The sequence below is a fragment of the Alosa pseudoharengus genome, unplaced genomic scaffold (genome assembly GCF_046254945.1).
Source record: "Alosa pseudoharengus isolate Yale_2024_CS ecotype anadromous, Long Island Sound unplaced genomic scaffold, YU_APseudo_1.1 YU_APseudo_1.1_scf_9, whole genome shotgun sequence".
Classification (NCBI taxonomy): Eukaryota; Metazoa; Chordata; class Actinopteri; order Clupeiformes; family Clupeidae; genus Alosa; species Alosa pseudoharengus.
Window position 1 is genome coordinate 39,974,946 of NW_027468881.1, and position 22,763 is coordinate 39,997,708.

A 22,763-nucleotide genomic window follows, 5' to 3' on the forward strand; every position below is an offset into this window, starting at 1 on the left:
ATGTAATTAAATAGCATATTCTTTCTGCCTCCCAGTGTATGATGCTTGCACGAGGGAAACATCCCAAAACAATGGCACCCATATAATTGCTGTTGTTTTGAAAAGTATTTCTCATGCAAGCATCATGCAACCATGCAAAAACAATGAAACTAAAGTAATTAAATATTACATTAGTAAAGTCCTCTGATGTGCATGTTTTCACACACTTTTGTGAACAATCTTAGCACTTTAAACATTGACTGCTTTTAAGTGCATGTATAACAATATAAAATAACAATAATATTGTGATATAATGATAATTTGATGGGGGGGGGGGGGGGGGGTCATAGGTGGGCCCTATGACCCCAAAGTATGCCTTGACTGGGCCTCAGGTCAAAGAAGTTTGAAAAAGGCAGAATTGTAGGCGACAAAGCAGCAAGGAGGCGTTGTATGATCATTTAAATGAGTTTTATGACAAGGTCGGTGAGGATGGGGGAAATCTTATATTTCTGTGCAAACATTGCCCGCTGGCTTTCAGATTTACAGCAAACCTGAAACGGCACATTGAACTGAAGCAACAGGCTAGCCTTTCAAGGTATGATAAAAAATCAAAAGACAGTCAAGACAGATCCTTGACCCTAATCCCATTAACTGCGTTCTATATGGGCCCTGGTAATAATTTTAAAAAATAATAGCTAGCAGCAACATATGAAAAAAAGAACTATGAACTAGTTCATTTTTTGGAACTGTGAACTTAGTTAAACATTTGGAATATTGAACTATGAACTGAACTAGTTCATTTTAAAATTTGTGAACTGAACTTTGAACTAGTTAATGTAGAAGGTGAACTTTCCCAACACTGGTGTAAACAGATACTCTAAAACAATAGCTTAAACTGAGTTAAAAGCTATAGAGTAGAAATTGGCTTTGAGGTGGTTGACATTGTTGAAGAAAAATCATGTTGTACGCCAATTAACCTCATGAATGATAAATGATGTCTGTTACCGACGCCACTCTTTTGTATGTCGAACACTAAAGCAAAAGCCTCTACAACACAGGTGACGGTCCATCGGAAATTTATGAGCTGGCTGAAAAGCCTTCCTCCCGGTTTTACCTGGCTGACATATAGGCCATTGAGCTACAAGGAAAATAGTTCAAGAACAGAGTAGGCCAAGAGGCTGGATAATAATACTGAGAGAACAAAGCCTCTTTCACTGCACTCCAGGCAGTAACACAACTAATATCTCATGCGGGGAAGGATATGCTGTAATAAACAAAACAGACGTATATTGTTGGAAGAACAATCATGTTTTTGTACAACAATGAACCCAATAAATGACCTCATGAACTGTTTCGTTCATTAACGTTTTTTTTATTGGCCAGCCCTACTTGTGAGTAACAATGGGTTTTATTGTGTGTTAGAGAAGAACTTATAAAACAAACTTTACACACATCGGTCTTAGTTCAGCAACCAGTCACTGGCTTGATCAATTAAGGAAAATTCCGGTTTTTAGCACTTTGAGTCCCTTTTCGGATGAACTAGAGTGGTGGACACCGAAATTTTGACGATTGGTCCTGTCTCGACTTTTCTGACTCGTTTTGAATCGCCTTTGACTTCTCAGGGTGGCTGGCAATGGGCATACTGTAGGCTACTCAAACATTTCCTAAAACAACCCTAAACGTTCGTTTTCAAAACTGTGCAACTCACTGAGTGGTTAGTGGTGTACCAGAAAAGGGACTCAATGTGCTAAATACAGGAATTGTCCTTTAACTTTAGTCAGTAATTTAATTAAATTGCCAGTACAGCAGCAGCATTCTCCTCATAAACTAACATAAATGTTAGTGTTGTTACTTAAAATGAGGTATATCATTCATAAGTGTCACTCGACGTTGCCAATGGAACTGCTGATTCAATCATGAAGTCCTTTGCTCAGAAAAGATAATTACTGCCCTTACAGGATCTGTAAACCTCAAAAAAACAGAAACAGAAAAAAAAACACCAGACCCCTCACATAACCCCTGGACACAACAGCATTGTTTAAAAGTATGTTTTTTTTTATTGTTTTGACGGATGCATCTATAAAACTGCAGGATATGAGTATGTTGCTTAGCTGTGTGAACATCACTGTGTTGAAGTCGACTCCACCCCAACCTGAGGAAACCATGATGAAGCTGGTGATTATTGCAGTGATCCTCCTCCTGACTGTGTCTGGGGTCTCTACTGCCTGTGGCCGAGCTGAGTACCTTATAGGACAGGAGTGCTGCCCCATGTGTGGCCCTGGTAAGGATACTGTGTCATACTACACAACATAAACATATGACATAACCCATGTTTTATATACGTATGTTATAATTGTTGATTTATTTATTAAAGGTTATTATGTTCGGAGACACTGCACAGAGTTCACCAGCACAACATGCGTCCCATGCCAGTCATCGTTCTACACTGATGCACCCAATGGACTTGTGTCTTGCAGATCCTGCACAGTTTGTGATTCCAGTAAGGCAAATACCAACAGTTTTGTTTTGGCTTGATTGATTGATTGTCATTTTTATTTCAAATATGCAAGAAACCTGTGTCAACAAGACAGCAACAAAACAAGGATCTTCCCCCTTTTTTTTCTTAACTTATTTGAAAAGGAGTGGGAAGAAGTTTACACTTTTTTTAATCCCACCCCTTTCATTAATCATAGAGTTAATTATAAGGAAAATAAATTTGCAATGATTGCAATTAATTCTTGAAATTAATGACTACTTTAAATAACAAAGATTTCCATTTGGAAGTATACAAATCTAGAGTATTGACTAGAGCTGGAGTATATACATACATACATACACACATACATACATATATAATTCATACATACATACACACATACATACATATATAATTCTCCTCCTCCATCCTGTACAGCAGATGATCTACTTGACCATTTCAATGCTAAAGTGGCTTGCATTATTGACGACATTGCTCCCCTAAAGACTAAGGCGCCCACCAACAAAAACAGGTCTCCCTGGCTACTTAACCCCTCTGTTAAAGTCCTTAAACTGGACTTTAAGAGGGAGAGAAAATGGCATAAACACAAACATCCATCTGACTACACTGACTATAAAGAAAAACTCTATGCATACAATAGTGGGATCCGCAAGTCAAGACAATCCTTCTTCTCCAACATCATCAGTAAAAATATCAACAAACCCCGGGTACTATTCTCTACATTTGAGAAACGGACAATTCCTCCCTCACAACTCCCATCTCACTTTCTCTCGATTAATGCATGTAATGAGTTCGCCTCTTTCTTTAAAGCCAAAATTGACCAAATCAGATCTAACATCTTACCCTATGCACTCACAACCCACGAGCTAGACTCACAACCTACACCGAAGGGTCCTAAGAGCACAATGTCCCAATTTCTTCCAGTAGACATAGAAACTCTAAGCAAGACTGTAAATAAACTCCACCACCTGCTGTCTTGATACCCTTCCCACCAATTTTTTAAAATCTGTCCTCCCCTTTCTTGCATCAGATCTACTCACAATTATAAATTCATCCTTGCCTAAGTCCCTAAAAACCGCACTAGTAAAGCCCATATTAAAAAAAAGAGAACCCTTGACTCCTCCGCTTATAACAACTAAAGGCCAATCTCAAACTTGCCCTTTATTGGCAAAATAATTGAGAAAATAGTCTACGGCCAGCTTAATGACTTTTTAACATCCCATCATTGTCTTCACTGTTTTCAGTCCGGCTTTTGGGCTCATTACAGTACTGAGACGGCATTGATTAAAGTTTTAAATGATATATGCCTCAACCTGGATGCAGGCAAGTCCTAGTCCTTCTGGACCTCAGTGCTGTATTTGATACGGTAGATCACACCATACTTTTAAATAGATTAGAGCACTGGGTTGGGTTCACTGTACTTAGCTGGCTCTGCTCCTACCTTAAAGACAGAAACTTTTTTGTCTCTATAGGCAACTGGACCTCTTCTATCACTCCCCTGTGCTTCGGTGTCCCCCAGGGATCATCCTGGGTCCTCTACTATTCGACCTCTATATGCTCCCCCTTGGAAAGGTCATACAAAAACACCAGATCTCCTGCCACAGCTACGCGGATGACACCCAGCTCTATCTCGCTCTCTCACCTAGTGCGTTAGTGATCTTAACAACTGGATGTGTCCAGAATTTTCTCCATTTGAATAAGGACAAAACTGAAGTGATTGCCTTTGGGAATAAAGGTACGAGGCATAACATCTCCTCATTTCTCAACACCAAAGGATTTCAAGTTAAAACAACGGTAAAAAACCTAGGCGTCCAAATCGACAGCGACCTCTCTCAGCAGTCACATTAAAACGGTTACTAAATCAGCCTTTTATCACTTAAAAAACATATCCAAGCTTAGGGACCTAATGACCCAAACAGACCTTGAGAAACTCATTCACGCCTTTATATCGAGCAGACTGGACTACTGTAATAGTCTCTTCAAAGGCCTTCCCAAGAAAAAAAATCAAGCAACTCCAATTAATCCAGAATGCAGCAGCAAGGATTCTGATAAGCCAAAAGAACAGATCATATCACACCGCTACTCAAACACTTACACTGGCTCCCTGTGAGTCACAGAATCGATTTTAAAACACTGCTACTTGTTTTTAAAACTCTGAATGGCAGTGGCCCCATTTATCTAAAAGACCTGCTCCACCACTACACACCCCCTAGGTCACTCAGGTCGCAACAGAGACTACTCCTGGTTCCACCAACTACTAGAACTAAATGTGGTGAAGTCGCCTTTTGCTCATATGCAGTCAAACTCTGGAACCAGTTTCCTGAACACATAAAGACCGCACCCTCAACAGATTGTTTTAAAAGTTAAAGACCTACCTTTTCTCCCTTGCTTTCCCTTGATTTTATTTTATCTAATCTTTCCCCTATTTTCCCATAATTTTAATTCTATCTTTTCTCATTTTTCATTGACCTATTTTCATATGTTGAAATTACTTGGCTTTATTAATTGCAAAAATATTTGTGTCTTCAGCAAAAAGGACTAATTTCAGTATCTAAGACACCTTACACATATCATTGATATATAAAATAAACAATTTTGGCCCCTGTACTGACCCCAGGGGGACCCCACAAACAATGTCAGACATGAAGAACAGCATGAAGTAGTTTGATGTGGCACCATTTCTTATGAAACTGTTTAATGTTTTCCAAATTCCTTTTAGTGTTATTTTTATTATCATTTAGTAATTTCTTATAATAATCCTTCTTATTTGTTCTCATGATATTAGTTAACTTATTCTTATAATTTTTATATCTGATTTCTGCTTCTTTTGTTTTCACTCTTACAAGTTTTTTTACACACATTTTGTAATCCCTTTGTGATCCATGGACAACTGGCATGCTTTCTTTTACTATTCCACTCTTAATGGACAATTCTTATCATACAATGTACTGAACATTTTTAGGAAGGTCTCGTACTATTAACATCCCCAATTTCATAAATTACATCCCAACTCTGCCTAAGCAAATCATGATTAAATGAATTGATGGATTCTTCTGATCTTATTCTTCTATAATGAGTTTGCTTGGACCAGTCTAATCTTTTTGTCCTGTAATTTCCACTAAATACCAGAACAACTGGCAGATGATCAGTAATATCTTTGATCAATATCCCACTCACAGTTTTATTCTCAATATCATTTGTAAATATGTTGTCGATTAGTGTAGCCGAGTGGGATGTAATTTGGCTGGGTCTGGTGATTTTCGGAAATAGGCTCATACTATACATTGTGTGGGAGCCATTAGCTATTGTTGATGTTGTGGTGGTGGTCTACACTAGAGGGCAGTGTGCTTGTGTTACAGTAGCTAGGTCATAGGTCACGGTGGCACAGGTGCGCCAGGTAATTAATTCACAGGTGTAGCGGGTGGGTAATGATGCTAGGGTGGCGGGGAGATCGCACGTTTTTTACCGCTGGCACGCCACAGCTAGATTAGCCCTCACGTTTGCATATCTGAACTGTGTAACCTACATTCGCTATTAAATGGGAACACCACCCAAAGGATTCTAAACGTTGTGGGCTTCAACTTTATTCGAAGTGGACAGGCCTATAGCGCGTCAAAAACAGGATCTAGCCCTCACCCTGCCGAGTGTCTGATTTGTGTTAAAGGAATTATCCGGAGTAAAATGCAATATTTTGCCATATTTGCCGCCACCTTCAGGGGAAAGTCCGTAGGAGTCTTTGATGGGTGTGTTGTAACACGCTCTGGAAATTCAAAATTTCGTCGCCGTTTTTAAAAAAAAAAAAAAACATAGTCCAGTATTTCTTTCGAAATTGAAATGAAGTTGTATGGACTGGACTATGTTTTTTTTTTTAAACGGCGACGAAATTGTGAATTTCCAGAGTGTGTTACAACACACTCAGCAATAAGACTCCTACAGCAAAGATGGCAACATTTCCGGAAAGGTACTGGCTTGATGAAATTCATTCTGGACTCTCTATTCGACCACATAAAGACCTCGGGATACTTCGGTTTGGCTTTACGAACCCTCTACTCACTACCACGTAATTGTGTTATGTTGTTTGGAACTGTAGAAGAGGTATAAAATAGCGTTTTGTAGCTGCGCAATTGAAATGCCCCGCTGACTTCCAGGCTACGAGTTGTGACTGAAAACGGTACCATCAAACTTTCTCAAAACACATCCGAATGACATGATTTTGATGTCAACTCAACGTTATGTACCCCCAATCATCCGTAAATCGATCTAAAGTGCATTTTACTCCGGATAATTCCTTTAAGACAGTCACTACACAAGTAAAAACCTTGATCTCGTTGAGATGTCCTGGAAGAAGAACAAATGAAAATCTGGTCTCGTATGGATACTTTGGAAGTTGGATTAATGTTTGATATCGTTTGGATACGTTGGAAGTTGGACAACAACTGGATTTCGCTGGAATACTTTGGAAGTTGAACTTTATCGAACTTGAAACCGCAGCATGGTAAAGCCATAAACTGGGTCATCCATCGTCAATCCTAAAGTAGGATAAATCTTTTTATCATCGACCGGCAAAGGAAAACTTGGACGTTCCTGATAAGCAGGTTACGAACTGACTTGTCGACTACGATGTTATAAAAAGACTGTTTTGAACGGCCTATTACCATACTGTGAGCTGCAAAGACATTTACGTCTGCACAACAATTGACGCAGTGTTGCCTAGGCAAACGGAGAGGCCGCATAGTCGACATAGCGCAATAACAAGGCCCGTGAATCTTACAAAGTAATCTGTTGAAAATGAGTGACACACAAGGCAATGATGAAAATAAAGCTACAGAGTTGCAACGTGAGGGTAGCGAAAAAAGGACAAGAAAGCCTACCGCTAAAGGAATCGTTATGATAATTGAAAAGCTTCAAAAGGAAAGAAGTATGATTTTTTTTAAAAACAAGCAAAATAAAAGCAGACATTGTCACGTTTTTGTCTTCTGTTGAAAATGTTCCTGCAAATGTGATTTAAATGTTCAACAAAAGGTAAAAAAGTTTAAATCTCTGTCAAAATGCCTTTGATCTTCACAACACATTGCTCACTGAGTTTTCTCTGCCTGAAGAGGAACAGAAAAGACAGGAAGAAAAGTCAAAAAAGTCTGTTAATGATGCATTTGTTGAAGAAGTGTATTAAGGGTATTTCCCAGAATTGGGGCCTATTTCTGTCCACAGGGTGTAATTCTATTAAAAACACATTAAATCTAATAATGTTTAGCATCACTAATTAGTATAAAGAAAAACAAGCCTAGACTTTTTTAATGGTTGCTCCTACTCATGATTTAGATACATTTTATTGGTGTTTTATGGTACAATATCAGTGTTTTGGTGTTTTCGTCCGCAACCAGAGTTTTCACATATTGTGCCATATGTCAAACATCATTTATCAAACATTAATTAAAAAAATCATGCATATGAATTAAATGATATCTGAACTAATGAACTGCATGCACACATTATGTATATATGCATTTCCTGCTTTATTTTGCTTAATGTTTACCTGTCCCATGGTTTAGCCGTCATTACCAGCACACTCTACATAAAAGCACTTTGCTACTGTTTTTTCATCAAAAAAATATTTGGTAACCATGGTCACCTAATATCACAGTGGAATACATGGGTGTCAAGCAGAAAGATTGATGCCTTGATGTCCAGAAACATAAGAAAATCTACTCTTTATCCCTCGTTTTGGGCATGTACACTTATTATGTGTCATTACCATACACATTGTATTTCTGTATTTTTGAATATTCCTGACATTTTACAATTATTTTAATAGTTTAAATTATGTACATTACATGTAGAAAGCTAGCTACACTTGCATGGTGATCATTTTTGCTTCTCAGGGTAGTTTTTCGGTATAAATGTCATCACCAACACAGTCATTACCAGCACATTATAGCTTGAAATGTAGTGGTAATGACAACTGTGTTGGTGATGACATTTTTGCAGATACATTTAAAGTACTCTTTTTAAAAGAAATACGTTTTTTTTTTTTCACAAAGTCAGTTCAACTTGGGTTTCTAAATTATAAACATTTAATTGCAATAGATTACGATCAATGATTTGTCATCACCACAACAAATGTCATTACCAGAACTGCAATGTCATCACCATCACCATGCATATTTTTGCCAATAGATTATGTATAAATTACATTAGTTAGATATTTTTGACAATGTTGGACAGTCTAAATTGCCACTGGATGAAAACAGATATGATATATGGCATTTATTTCAAATAAATGAAATTCCAAGCCAGGGTCGATCAAAAAATAAGATACTTAAACGACTATAATTTTATGTTGTAAGTAAAATTCAACAATTCTAATAAGTTCAAGATAAAATAGACTTCATGTGAAACCATAATTGATCATTGATTGACCATTTCATCTTTAAAATGTACATATTAGATGATGTGATGGTAATGACATTTACCTGATAAATGACAAAAAATCATAAATTCCCTTATATTGTGGTCTCAACCAAGCTCACAAGGTTACTCCTATCAAAATGACTGATAACTTGATGCATACCAATTAGTAAAATTTTTAATTTTATTTTTCAAAATTTCAGTAACCCAAATAGGCCCGAAATCTGAGAAATGCCCATAAATGGTTGAAGGAGATGGGAGCTTCATGTGATGATGAAAATGTGAATGATGCTGCTGACATTGTTGATGGTGGCAGTGATGGTGCTGTTTCTGATGATGATTGTGATGATGACGATGATGATGATGATGATGATGGCCAAGGTGCACAACTAAAGGTGAAAAACAAAGATGCTCAATCTGTGTGTCAAGATGACATTAAGCCAGGGGACAGTGTGTCTAATGTGTCCAGCAAAAGATCAAGCAAAAGAAGCCATGGCAGTTCCAGTGCATCTTCCGCACGGCTAAAGGCAAAGGCAGAAAGGGCAGCTTTGATGGAGAAGGCTGCTGCTTTACAAAGGAAGCATCAGCTTGAGGAACAAGAGGAGGAACTCCGATTGAAAAGAGTCAAGCTGAGGAAAAGTAAGGAACAGTTGGAACTTGATACACAAATTGCTATGGCCGCTGCAAGGCTTTCAGTACTGGAAGGCAGTGATGTGGGAATGGCCGCATCAGATGGAATGAACTCATACGCGAGTAAGGCACGTAAAGGGCAAAGTCTTGAACTTAATCCAAATGCAAGCACGTATGTTCCTAAACAAAGCACCATGACTACAAAACCAACCTCAAGAGAACCACCTGTGTCTCCTGCGCATGGCGAGGACCCTTTTGCACGCTCACAGGATCATGAACAGCGTCGTGTCATATCATCAGCAAGGGATAGCACTTTCAGACTGCAGTCACAGCCACTCAACAGCACACACGGTACTGGCCGACAGCATCAGTTTGAAAATGTTCCTACAACCTTAATAACTGCGCCTGCTGGATCAGTAGCTGCACAAGAACAGCAATTGCACAGGCTTCAGCCAGCACAGAACACTCCACCAATGCAAAGCACTGTGGACCAGAATGCCATATGTCGAATCTTGCAAAAGCAGAATGAGATTACAGCAATGCTTGTGCAGCAACAAATGTCATCAAGTTTGCCACAGAAAGACATAGCCATATTTGATGGGGATCCATTGCAATTTCTTTCATTTGTTGGAGCTTTTGAACACTGTGTTGAGGAGAAAACCAGCAGCTATCAGGACTGTCTGTACCTTTTAGAGCAATATACTACAGGGCAGCCTAGAGAGCTTGTTCGAAGTTGCCTACATATGGCATCGCAGCAAGGATATCAAAGAGCAAAATGTCTTCTGAGAGACCACTTTGGCAGTGAACAGAAGATGGCAACAGCCTACATGGACAAGGGTTAGGGATGGCCTGTCGTAAAGGCTGAGGATGTTAAGGCATTGCAAGAATTTGCACTTTTCCTAAGAGGATGCTGCAATGTTATGACTGAGATACAATGTATGGAGGAATTGAACATTCCATCAAATATGAAGAATGTGATAATGAAATGGCCGTACAGGCTGCGGGACAGATGGAGATCTACGTCCTGTGAGCTACAAGAACGACGAGGCTATAGAGCCACCTTTCCTGATATGGTGAACTTTTTCGAGACTCAAGTCAAAATCTTGTCTCATCCGCTTTTTGGTGATATTGCAGACACGCAATCCAGCGCTTTAAATGCTATGAATAAGAGTAGGCCAGTGTCCAGGAGCAATATCAAAGGAAGCAGTTTTGCGACTAACATTTTGGCGACTGGCCCTAATATAGTTCCAAAGCCCACAGTGATCAAGATGCCAAGCCAGCCCAGTGCTTCGAAGGAGTCAGGCTCAGAATTCTGTCACTTTTGTAAGCAGCTTCAGCTATTGCCCAAGTGTCCAGGCTTGAACAAAATTCCTCACTGGGAGAAGATTGAATTCTTGAGAGGAAAGGGTGTTTGCTTTGGATGCTTGAAAGTGGGCCACATGAGCAAAGAGTGTAGAAGTCGTCTGACCTGTGATGAATGCAATCTGAAACATCCAACTATTTTGCACATCCACAATAAGGACAAGATGACCAAGACACAGGAAGTAGAAGTAAATAACGCACTGGTGTCACTTCAGGCATGTGGTTGTACTGGGGCTGGAGATCAACATTGTACTCTCTCCATCATTCCTGTACAGGTGAAATCTAAGAAAGGACACAAGGTGCTTAGGACATATGCCTTCTTGGACCCTGGAAGTACAGCAACATTTTGTAACAACAGTTTCTTGAAGTTGAATCTGCAGGGTAAAAGGACCAACATTCTACTACGCACCATGGGCCAAGAGAAGGTTGTTGAAAGTCAAGTTGTTCCAGGTCTGGAGGTGTCCAAATTGGGTGGCAGCCAGTTCCTGGACCTCCCAGAGGTGTACACACAGGACGCAATTCCAGTGTCAAAGAGCAACATTCCCACCCAGCAAGACCTTGAGAAATGGGAATATTTGAGAGATGTTAAAATTCAAAATTCCAGAATTGGATGCAGATGTTGAAATCTTGATTGGGACCAATGCACCAAAATTGATGGAGCCCTGGGAAATTGTCAACAGCGAAGGTGGTGGACCCTACGCCGTGAGGACCCTATTGGGGTGGGTCATCAACGGTCCATTGAGAGGCAATAGTGGATGTTGCAAGAGAAGCTGCTCCTCCGTCTATGCCAATAGGATATCCATTGCCAGGCTGGAGGAGCTGTTGGTTTCTCAGTACAACCAAGACTTTAATGAGAAGTCATTTGAGGAGAGGCAGGAGATGTCAAGGGAAGACCTGAGGTTCATGGAGGTCCTTTGAGAAGTCCACACACTTGCAAGGAGGTCATTACTGCATGGATTTACCCTTTAAGACTGATGACATCACCATGCCAAATAACCGGTGCATAGTGGAACAGCGTGTTAACTGTCTAAAAAGAAAGTTTGAAAGGAACAAATCTTATCAGGAGGAGTATACAGCGTTTCTCTCACAGATGATTGACAGCGGATACGCTGAAGTGGTGCCTAAAGACCAGCTGGACTGTAAAGAAGGCCATGTGTGGTATCTCCCTCATCATGGGGTGTATCACCCAAGAAAGAAATCTCTAAGGGTGGTTTTTGACTGTGGAGCTGGATTTAAAGGAACATCCTTGAATTATCAGTTGTTGCAAGGTCCTGACTTTACCAATTCACTTTTTGGTGTTTTAACAAGATTCAGACAGGAGAGCATCGCCCTGATGACCGATGTCCAGGCTATGTTTCATCAAGTGAGGGTGTCGAAAAGACACATGGATTTCCTTTGCTTTCTATGGTGGCCAGGAGATACGACACAAAGCCCGGTGGAACATAGAATGAAGGTGCACATCTTTGGTGCTGTCAAGTCACCAACAGTGTTGGGTATCGTTACTTTTGAAAGTAGTTAGTTACGTTACTACGTTACTATCAATTAAAAGTAATCCGTCACGTTACTACGTTACCTATAAATAAAGGTAACGCGTTAGAGTACTCGTGCGTTACCAACAATTAAAACGTGTTTGGGGTGCGTCTCCGCCTGCAGCAGCAACACACATCCTCCTTTAGATGCACCAACAGTGCTGACTGTTTATGAATCAATCATGAACTGTAGGATAATGACAGGAAAGACAGTCAGCATATTGCACGTTTTATTTAACAGGCATTCATCCTTTGAGAATTAGAACAGCTTCCATGAACAGCATATACCGGTAATAGGCAGAGTAATAGCCTAATAAAAACAAAAACAAAAAAACAGTAAACATCCTTGTCCGATGTCGTTTCCTCTTTTTTCATTTTAACATAAGAATGTAGCGTATTAGGCTGCGCACAAAAGAACAGTGCATCACACTATTAATAGCCTAAATCAACTTTACAAGTGCAGGCCTAACAAAGTGCTTAACTGGTAGGCACGCAACCTTCAAAATAATGCGTGTACCTCCAAGAATCAAACACACGTAGCTTACACACACACACACACAGGGGCGCCTGCAGGAATTAATGCTATGGTACGCACACTCCTCACCCCCCCGCAAAAAAAAAAAAAATTGTGAACAATATTTGTCCGTTTTAGGTCCATGCATTGGTCAGCAAAAAAGTAGCCTACATAGCATATTGTGATATCCATTGATGAGTATTGAGTTAGTGAATTAGCTCAACATTGTGTGCTGATAACCATATATAGATAGCCGAGTAAAAGAAAACAACAAGTAGCCTATTGCGTGTCTGCGTGCGTATTCTCTCTCCTGCTCAAACAAAATGCGTGCACGTTAATTTTGATAACGTGTTCACTAACTTTACGTAATAGAAAATGGTAAATAGCCTAATGGCATGCAGCTAAAGGGATACTGTGCATAGTTGGGAAGGTATGGTAGGCCAATTTGGTGTGAATACACACACACACAAGGGAAATGTTCTGTTGTTGAGTAGCTTGATGGTACGCACAGTGTGTATGGACGTACACCTGCAGGCGCGCCTGCACACACACACACACACACACACAGAGGCAAGGAGCAGGGTACAGACGCAAGCAGCCACATCTGACTAAATGCAGAAAAGCAGGGACTTTACTTTCCTTATCGAGGGAAATTCTTAAAGTAACGGAGTAACGAGTGCTTATTTTGGAAAATAACGGAGTTACTGATTACTGAATTCGCAAAACTAACACGTTAGATTACTCGTTACTGAAAAAAACTAATAAGAGTACTCTAACGCGTTACTTGTAACGCATTACCCCCAACACTGGTCACCAAGCTGTGCAAGCTACGCTTTAAGGAGAACTGCAGCAGACAACAGTACCAACTTTGTTGGAGCAGAGCGAGAGTTAAGAGAAGCTTTAGCAGCCATTGATCACAGCAAGATTCATGATGCTCTCATAAAAGGGGGCATCGATTGGATTTTTAACACCCCGGCTGCATCACATCATGGCGGCGTTTGGGAGCGCCTCATTAAGATGGTCAAGCGAGTTCTGTATTCTGTTCTGCAGCAACAGTCTTTGGATGACGAAAGCCTCCATACCATCCTGTGTGAGGTGGAAGCCATTCTGAATGACCGTCCGATAACCAAGGTGTCTGACGATGTTAACGACTTGGAAGCGCTCACACCCAACCACATCCTTTTGCTGAAAGGAAAACCTGTTCTTGCCCCTGGAATTTTTCAAGAGAATGATCTTTACATTAGAAGACGATGGAGACAGGTTCAATATCTTTCAAATCTGTTCTGGAAAAGGTGGATAAGGGAGTACCTGCCGCTGTTACAGGAACGGCAAAGGTGGGCGAGGCCGCGAAGAAGTTTTGTAATGGGAGACATTGTCATTATCATGGATCACACTGCTCCGCGTGGATCATGGATTATGGGAAGAGTGACAAAGACTTACCCAGACAAGAAGGGCTTTGTACGTGCCGTGTAGTTGAAGACTAAGACGGTGCAGTTGGAGCGCCCTATTTCCAAGCTTTTCCTGTTGCAAGAAGCCGTGTAATGGTCATGACCCAACGCTGGTTAACATCCAATCCAGAAGGAAGAAGACCTGAAGACCTTTTTGTGTGGCTCCCTGTTTTGTAGTTTAATTGGTCACACTTTCCCAATTAGGGGCCGGTGTGTGGGAGCCATTAGCTATTGTTGATGTTGTGGTGGTGGTCTACACTAGAGGGCAGTGTGCTTGTGTTACAGTAGCTAGGTCATAGCTAGGGCACAGGCGCGCCAGGTAATTAATTCACAGGTGTAGCGGGTGGGTAATGATGCTAGGGTGGCGGGGAGATCGCACGGTTTTTACCGCTGGCACGCCACAGCTAGATTAGCCTTCACGTTTGCATATCTGAACTGTGTAACCTACATTCGCTATTAAATGGGAACACCACCCAAAGGATTCTAAACGTTGTGGGCTTCAACTTTATTCGAAGTGGACAGGCCTATAGCGCGTCAAAAACAGGATCTAGCCCTCACCCTGCCGAGTGTCTGATTTGTGTTAAGACAGTCACTCCACATTGCATCGATGAAATCATCAATAGCTTTAACTTTACTGGGACTTAACAGGTCAATATTGAAATCTCCACAAATGAAAACAGCTTTGGTGCTTTTATTTGAAAACATGCCCTCTATCCACTGTGTAAAATCATAAATGTTAGTACCTGGTGCTCTATAAACACAACTTATTTCTACTTTTTTCCATGCACAGTTAGATTGGTAAACATTCAAGTAGGTTGTCAACCACAGTTGTCATATCATCTTAAACTTTGAATCTCAGAGTGTTATCCACATAGATCACTACTCCTCCTTATTTTGCCTGTTTACATTAATAAGTTCATAACCATCCAGTTCAAAATCTGCCACATTATCGCTGTTAATCCAAGTCTCTGATATTGCAATGATGTTAAATGCATGCGAGAAGGTGTACAAATAGTCTTTTATGTCCTTGAAATTCATGTTAAGGCTTCTGCTATTGAAGTGAATAATTGATAGAGTACCCTGATTGACAGTGTTTTGATTGAACTGTTCATCAGTGTAGTAGTTCATCAGTGTAGTAGTGACAGTTTTCATTGATCAAGGAGGAAATTATTATCCGGGTTTACATCATGTTCCAAGTCTTGTGGATGGTGCTCAGTCACTGTTTCCCATACATTGACTTATTTGTGGCTGCCCACCACAATATCAACATTGACCACCACACAATGATTTCCAGATTTTACTAAATTGTGCTTAAATCTGGTTAGCACAGAGCTGCCAACTCTCACACATTGAGAGTGAGTGAGGGTTGGCAGCTCTGTTAGCATCATAACCACGCTGTGCTAATTTGTTAAAAACTGTTGCATTCAAGTTAATTCTCCAAACCAACCACCACAAATGGAATTCAATTCTCTAGGAAACACTGTCAGTGTATTGAGAAGCTTTCAACTGCACATGGTCATAATCATTTATCAATCAGGGTTGTGCAAAATTTCAGAATTGAATTGAAACTGGCTCTTAAATTCCAACTCAATTCCTGACTTTCACTTGCATTTCAATTGAGGTAGAAAACAGGAAGCAGAATTGCAATTCGATAGTCAGTGGAGCTCAATGAAAAGCGGGGTATATAACAGTTGCCCTTTTTGGTTGATTGAAAACCAGATGTGCCACTGTGTTCTTGACAATAAATAGTGGTTTCACCACACAAGTAATTGAGTTATAGTATTCAAGGTGAGAGATAACCATGGTCAAGAGCTGGAAAGCATGTTGGGTTATATACGGCCTATTTTTTTTTATATTGAATAGTGTGAAGTGGCACAATCAGACGACAAAGGCAACATGGTCAGTGAAAGTTAGCTGTTCTTCAACTTTGGTAGGAGCAAAAGAGAGGGAGTCTATGTTGATGTTGTGATGAATGGTTTGTTTGTCTGGGAGGAACATCTGATACGGCTACACATTTGCCAATCCAGACCATTTTTATTTGTAGTTCCCTGATAGTGGTGGTGCTACCAGAGTCGAAAAGCTCTTGAAGACCCAACTCTTTTGAGAGTACCTCCTCTCCTAACACTTCTAACAATCCAACACACCTAACATGCACATAGACTTTCTTCTCCTTCCACCGCTATCACCTTTGATATACTTGACTAGTACTTAAAACTTCTGCACTCTCATCTTCTGGTACTAGTATTTATTGCAGGGGTCGGCAATTACGTTTGGACCCGGGCCAATTTTTTTTCAGACAATGGCATCGCGGGCCATAGCTTTTGTAATGGGGGGGGGGGGGTTATAGGCCTACTATTTAAATTATTAATTATTATATTATATTAAAATAAACATCATCTAACTTTTAAAATGCATTTAATTTAATTCCATTAAAAACGTTTATTTGCTTATGTGCGCTGTTTTTATGCCGCCTGCTGCATCTCCTGTCGTCTCTCATGAAACAGGCGACTTGCCTAGCAACTTGCCGTAACTAATGTGTAGGCTACAAATATTATTCTTTTGGATGACGTGTAAATGATTAGCTGAACATTGCTATATGCTAGTTATCGATGCAAAATGTCGTTGTCAAAAGCCTTGAAAAGAAAAATTGATTCAGAATGCAGGACCTACAAAGAAGAATGGAAGCAGAGGTATGTGTTGAGCCTGCCTGCATTTCTTAATGCCAAGCCTATTAATTTAACGAAACATAGGCTATTTTTGACCTTGCCCACTGGAAGAGGGAGACAGGACACTGTTGTTTTTTTTTTGCACAAGATTACGCGCACTCGCGTGCCAATACCGTTCCGACCTGTGCGTCATGGATAACTGCAAGGATGTTCCATGCACCTGTTTTGTCACTTTAGTAGGACTATCATCTATACCTCAATAAATGTTTTGAAATTGATGGGATTGCTGTAGGCCTTTTTTTCTTTTTAAAAACATGGGGTTAAAAAAAAAATTCATTCAACAGCAAATTAACGTCATCTCGCGGGCCAGATAGAATCAATGGCGGGCCAAAATTGGCCCGCGGGCCACTATTTGCCGACCCCTGATTTATTGTATTAACTATTATTACCTAAGGTCTCATCTGCATTGTAACTTGAATGTTGCTCATCATTCGTTGCTCGTCACTTTGAATAAAAGTGTCTGCTAAAATAATAAATGTAAAGGTATTTGTTTATTTTTTTGTTCACACTGTATTAGCTAATGGCTCTTTGCATTGTTTATTTTATTAAGTATATAATCGATGTATTATGTTCTAATGTAGCTGCAGGTCTAAGAGTGAAGAGGGTGTGCAGCTCCACCTCAGATGCCCTCTGTGATCCTCTGGAAGGTCACTACTGCACTGACCCAATCAAAGATGGCTGCAGAGGAGCTGTGGAACACACAACGTGCTCACCAGGACAATACATCAAACAGCCAGGTTTGGACATTTTCTAAAATTATCCTTTAGAGAAAACACACAGGCACACAGTGATATTGTTAATTGAAGATGAGAAAACACACAGGCACACAGTGATACACTGACATAGAAAGGAACTAAAGGCATATTTGAATGTCAACTTAGGTTTTATTTACCAACCTTTCTTTGATTTGTATCTTTTTATGCAGGCACATCATCTTCAGATGCTGTGTGTGCTGACTGTGTGGGTGACTTATACTCAGATGGATCGTTCACATCCTGCAGACCACACACACAGTGAGTTTATACACTGTATACACTGCACTGTAGGTTTAGATTATACATTAAAGTGTAACTCCAGCGAAAATTGACCTCAGGGTCTTTTTCTGCATTAAAACATCAAATAAGCTGTGGAGACAGTATTTTTCGTTGATTAACCCCAGCACGAATAATAGTGACAGTACAACGAATCGTTGCGATACTGGGTTGGAGGAGCTGGTAGGGGGACAGTTGGTAAGTGTTCTTAACAATCTTCTGTAATAAACTCCGGATTCGCTAACTACGTTGTTGGTGCTTTGTTTTATGTGTAGGGACCCTGAGCAAGCTACTGACGAGGTTTGGTACCTTTGAACAATATTGCTGATTTAAAAATGCTATTTGGGCCCCAGCCGTGGCGCGACTGGCTGGGGCACCTGCAACGTACGCCGGCGACCCGGGTTCAATTCCCAGCCCGTGGTCTTTTCCGGATCCCACCCCCGACTCCATCTCCGGCTCACTTTCTGTCATTCTCCACTGTCCTGTCATTAAAAGGCATAAAAAGGCCACAAAAAAAAGAAAACAAGAAAAAATAATGCTATTTGGCTTATCGCCCTTAGCTAATCCACTGTTTGCGATTTGGGGCTATAGCGTATACCGGGACAAACTCTGTGGTGGTTGATCAACGAAAAATACTGTCTCCACGGCTTATTTTATGTGTTTTAATGCAGAATAAGACCCTGGGGTAAATTTTCGCTGGAGTTACACTTTAAGCTGTTTTCATGAGTCTAAACTATAATTATTTATGTGACCTCTGTAGGTGCGAGTTGATGGGACTTGTTGTCTTAAGGAAAGGATCAACATCATATGACACTGAATGTGCTGAAAGAAAAAACACAGTTGTAATTATAGTCAGTGTCATAGTTGTTGTCATAGTCCTAGCTGCTTTATGTGGGGTTGTGGTATTTGTAATCCATTGGAAAAAGAGGAAAAAAAATGAACAAGGTAAGAATTAACATGTTTCTTATTATTAAATAATTCTTGTTATTAAGGCTTACATTAATCATGATTCAAGGATATTGGTAGGTTGTAATGGCATATATATGTATTGTTTTTCCTCTTTCTTAAAGCAATACTAGAGTTTTTTTTACCAAATTCAATTTGATGGACACATGAACTCTTTATTGGGTGAACATATATTTATTATTATTATTATTATTATTATTATTATTATTATTATTATTATTAAAATGGTTTGAAATATTTCATTAATACATATACAAAAAATCTTGAATATATGGGTGGTGTGTGTGTGTGTGTGTGTGTGTGTGGGGGGGGGGGGGGGGGGGTGCGCCACATAGAAAATAATGTTGCCTTGCGCATTGTTCATTAGGAAATACTCACAGAGTAAACTGTCATATTGAAAACAAGACAAAGCTGTTTGACTACTTCACGCATTTGCACTCGTCTATTATTTGAACTCATTGGCAAAGTGAAACTAACTTCACCAAGGAGTCAGTCAACGACAAGACAGTTATATGCAGTTACTTTCACTATTGACTGATAAGTAACCCTAATGTTGCTCAAATGACTGAATAAAACAACATTTATCCTGCAGAGGAGTTGCTTATATCTCGTGACAGTGCGTCTTTAGCTGTGCTCCATACATGTCTCTCGCCTCTCCCCTAATCACTTTTAACCGTCATTACCAATTTGCAAATGATGGTGAATAACTACTCATCATGAGATGTACAGTATTTCGTAATATCTTTATTTTAATTATGTTTCCCATTGTAATCGTGCAATTTGTAATGCTTTGCATGGACGTGCACTGGTGTGCGTTCATGAATGATAGAAGGATGGTGCGTGCACCTGCCAATATGACTGTTGACATGTGCTCTTAAAATAGCATATGAACAACTCGCCATTAACTTCTGACCAGGTTTAGGTGGTGTATGATGGCGATTTTTAGACAACGCGCCAGGTCCCTCCCTAGGTTGTTAATTGCCACACCCCTGGGCGCGATGTTTAAAATTCAACGGTTTCAATGGTTTCAACGGTTGTTGAAATGTTAATGATAATTTGAGAATGCACCAAAGTGACTGAAAAAAATGGTATTAAGCCATGGATACTAAATGCAAACACATATTTATTTTCTCATTTATTTATTTTGCAGGAACATATTTACAACAACAGGTGTTAAATCAAGAGACAGATAATTTTATAACAACAGCGTTACAGTCTAGTGGCAGTAATGTCCACAATACACAGACCACACAGGTGCAACTTGTGATGCATACGTGATCAGAATGGACGGAATGGACATAAAAAGTGATGGTGAGTAGTCTACTGTTTAAGAGACTGACTGACTTGTATATGCTGCAGGTAGCATCTTGTGGAACAGCAACCGCTTATGGTGTATTATGCTAAGCTAGGCTACTGCCTTAGTGCTAAATGGGTACCAACTTTGTTGAAAATTGACAAAAAGGGGCTTTCCTCCATTGTGTTACTTTAACTTCTCATCTGAGGAACGTTAACATGATGTTTAGTTGAATAAGCTCAAAGTGTAATACATGATCTCATCCACTTTCTCTCCAGCTGCTTATGAACCAGACAGTATTGCAGAATGGCCTGTTCTCATCCTGGACCGACTGACCACTGTGACCTGAAGGAGCTGATGCATCATGCCTCCTCACTACGCTACCTCACCTCCCTACTGCAGAGACCTGGTCAAGCCAGAGTGGACCAGCTTACCATGAGAGAACACTATTCGGTGGAGGCAGATGTTATAACTCTCTAAGTCTTAAAGCACGTTGTTTGTGACATTTTAAGCAAAACACCTACCTCATGAAGAAAGGACTGCTGTCTGATGAGAGGACCGCTGTGGACCTGCATTTCTAATGGTGAACTGAGGCAGCTGCCCTGGGACCCTGGGAGGGCGGAGAGGCCACAGCACAGACTGTGTCTGCAAAGCCACGCATGGAAAACATACATTTAAGATATTCCCATGGGGCGTCATGTGAAACAGATCAGATGTGTTGGTGGTCCCTTCAGCTGTTTTCTGTAGGACTTTATTTTCCGAGGAAAATGGGGTTGGAAGGAAACTTTACACTATAAGGATTGTCAAGATCCCTGTGAGAACTCTTGGCCACAGCTGGGGCCATATTCTGTCATTCATGACCTCATACATGAACAGCACATTACCTAAAGCATTAGGTACATCATTATGATTTATAATTTATTAAGCATGATCATGATTTTTTTTTCTCCCAAAAATGTGGTCATCACTGCTCAAATTCTGATTTGAACACAACTTTTCAGTTCTCTAAACACATGGCATTTTATTCACCACTTTAGTTGAGGGGCCACAGACATTATGAGCTCATGAGCAATTAACCTTAAATTCCTGTAATCATGATGATCATGCATAAAAAATCATAAATCATAATGATGTACCATCGTACCTAATGTCTTAGTTGATGTGTTGTTCATGCATGAGGTCATTAATGAGAGACTATGAACTCATGTAAATTCCTGATGATTCATAAGATATAAAGGAATGAAGTTATGTATCATATAATATGTGGATAGACATAATCTGTGGCCTCAAATGGCACAGATGGTCAAAAGGTCATGTTGTATCAACAGTCACACTGGAACTCCGTATAGTTTTTATTATTACTGTTATATAATAAAACTATGAGTATGAGTACAAATGTTTAAATCAGAATTAGAGTTATTATAACCATCCACTACCCCTTGATGGAGAAGATTATGCCATCCAGGGATTAAAGTGTCAGTCCAGCCATAGTCTTATTTTGTCCTTATCAAAAGCTATATAGAGACATACTGGAATGCAGATAGTGAAACTCTAAATTAAATGCTGATGTGCAATGCTGACACAGTAAACATGAGGTGCTCTGACTAACGGTGTTTGCTGACAAAAGAAAACAGCGGCCAGTTTGTCCTCATGTCCCCTAAATGCTCAGCACTGCAGGAGAGGTGTAGCCTGACGCAGTCATACTCAATTCTAGTCAGAATATGAGTCTTATACTGCTCCATTGGGACATAATTATGGGGCGTGTTTCAACCGATACGGGGGAATTGGATAGACCTAACCAATCAGAGCAACGAAATAGCTTACCGTGAGGTGTAGGAAGAAAACACACGAACCATCCTTCTTCTCCACAATTGCCTTAACATTGTTTTCTGGTCTCTTGTAAAAGTTAGTGCCGTCAATAACTACTAGCCTACAACACTCATTAGCGAAATCTAAGAGATACGTAGGGTAGGCTATTAGGGAAAAAAAGATCGCCTATATCCCATCCGTTTTTAAAAATAATTCTGTTGAACACTGATATGCTACAAACATGTTAAACAGCTGGGAAAGGCTGTCACAAATCCCTCAAACAGGTGGTCAATCAGAGATTTCAAACGAACGAAGGAACATGTTGCAATGCAACAGCGCTGTTTTCCCTTGATGAAAGTGAAACCACGAGTTTTCCCTCATCTCAACTTTGGCCAAAGTTTTCAGAAATAATCGTTTTCAGTGATAAAACCTCATTAAATAATATGCATTTTCCATATGGGGTCTTAAAAGCCATGTATCTTTCTAGCCACGGCGTTTTTGTTTCAAAATTAATTTACTAATCTAAGCAGATAGACCAGGCGCTGTTGCTCACCTGTCCATCATCGTAAAGCC

The 22,763-nt window shown here is 40.0% G+C and overlaps 2 protein-coding genes across 2 annotated transcripts in view; one reads left to right on the top strand and one right to left on the bottom strand.

The window, feature by feature from the left end:
- LOC143114821 (tumor necrosis factor receptor superfamily member 14-like) overlaps positions 1–22,763 on the bottom strand; it is a 199,895-nt gene that overhangs the window by 118,947 nt on the left and 58,185 nt on the right. The gene's annotated exons all lie outside the window — the stretch shown is intronic.
- LOC143115366 (tumor necrosis factor receptor superfamily member 14-like) lies at positions 320–22,374 on the top strand. Its single transcript, XM_076277346.1, has 7 exons — positions 320–2,260; positions 2,354–2,479; positions 17,672–17,827; positions 18,016–18,103; positions 18,882–19,066; positions 20,238–20,398; positions 20,660–22,374. Exons 1-6 carry the CDS (start codon positions 2,026–2,028, stop codon positions 20,363–20,365), a joined length of 918 nt encoding a protein of 305 aa, XP_076133461.1. The 5' UTR covers positions 320–2,025; the 3' UTR covers positions 20,366–20,398; positions 20,660–22,374.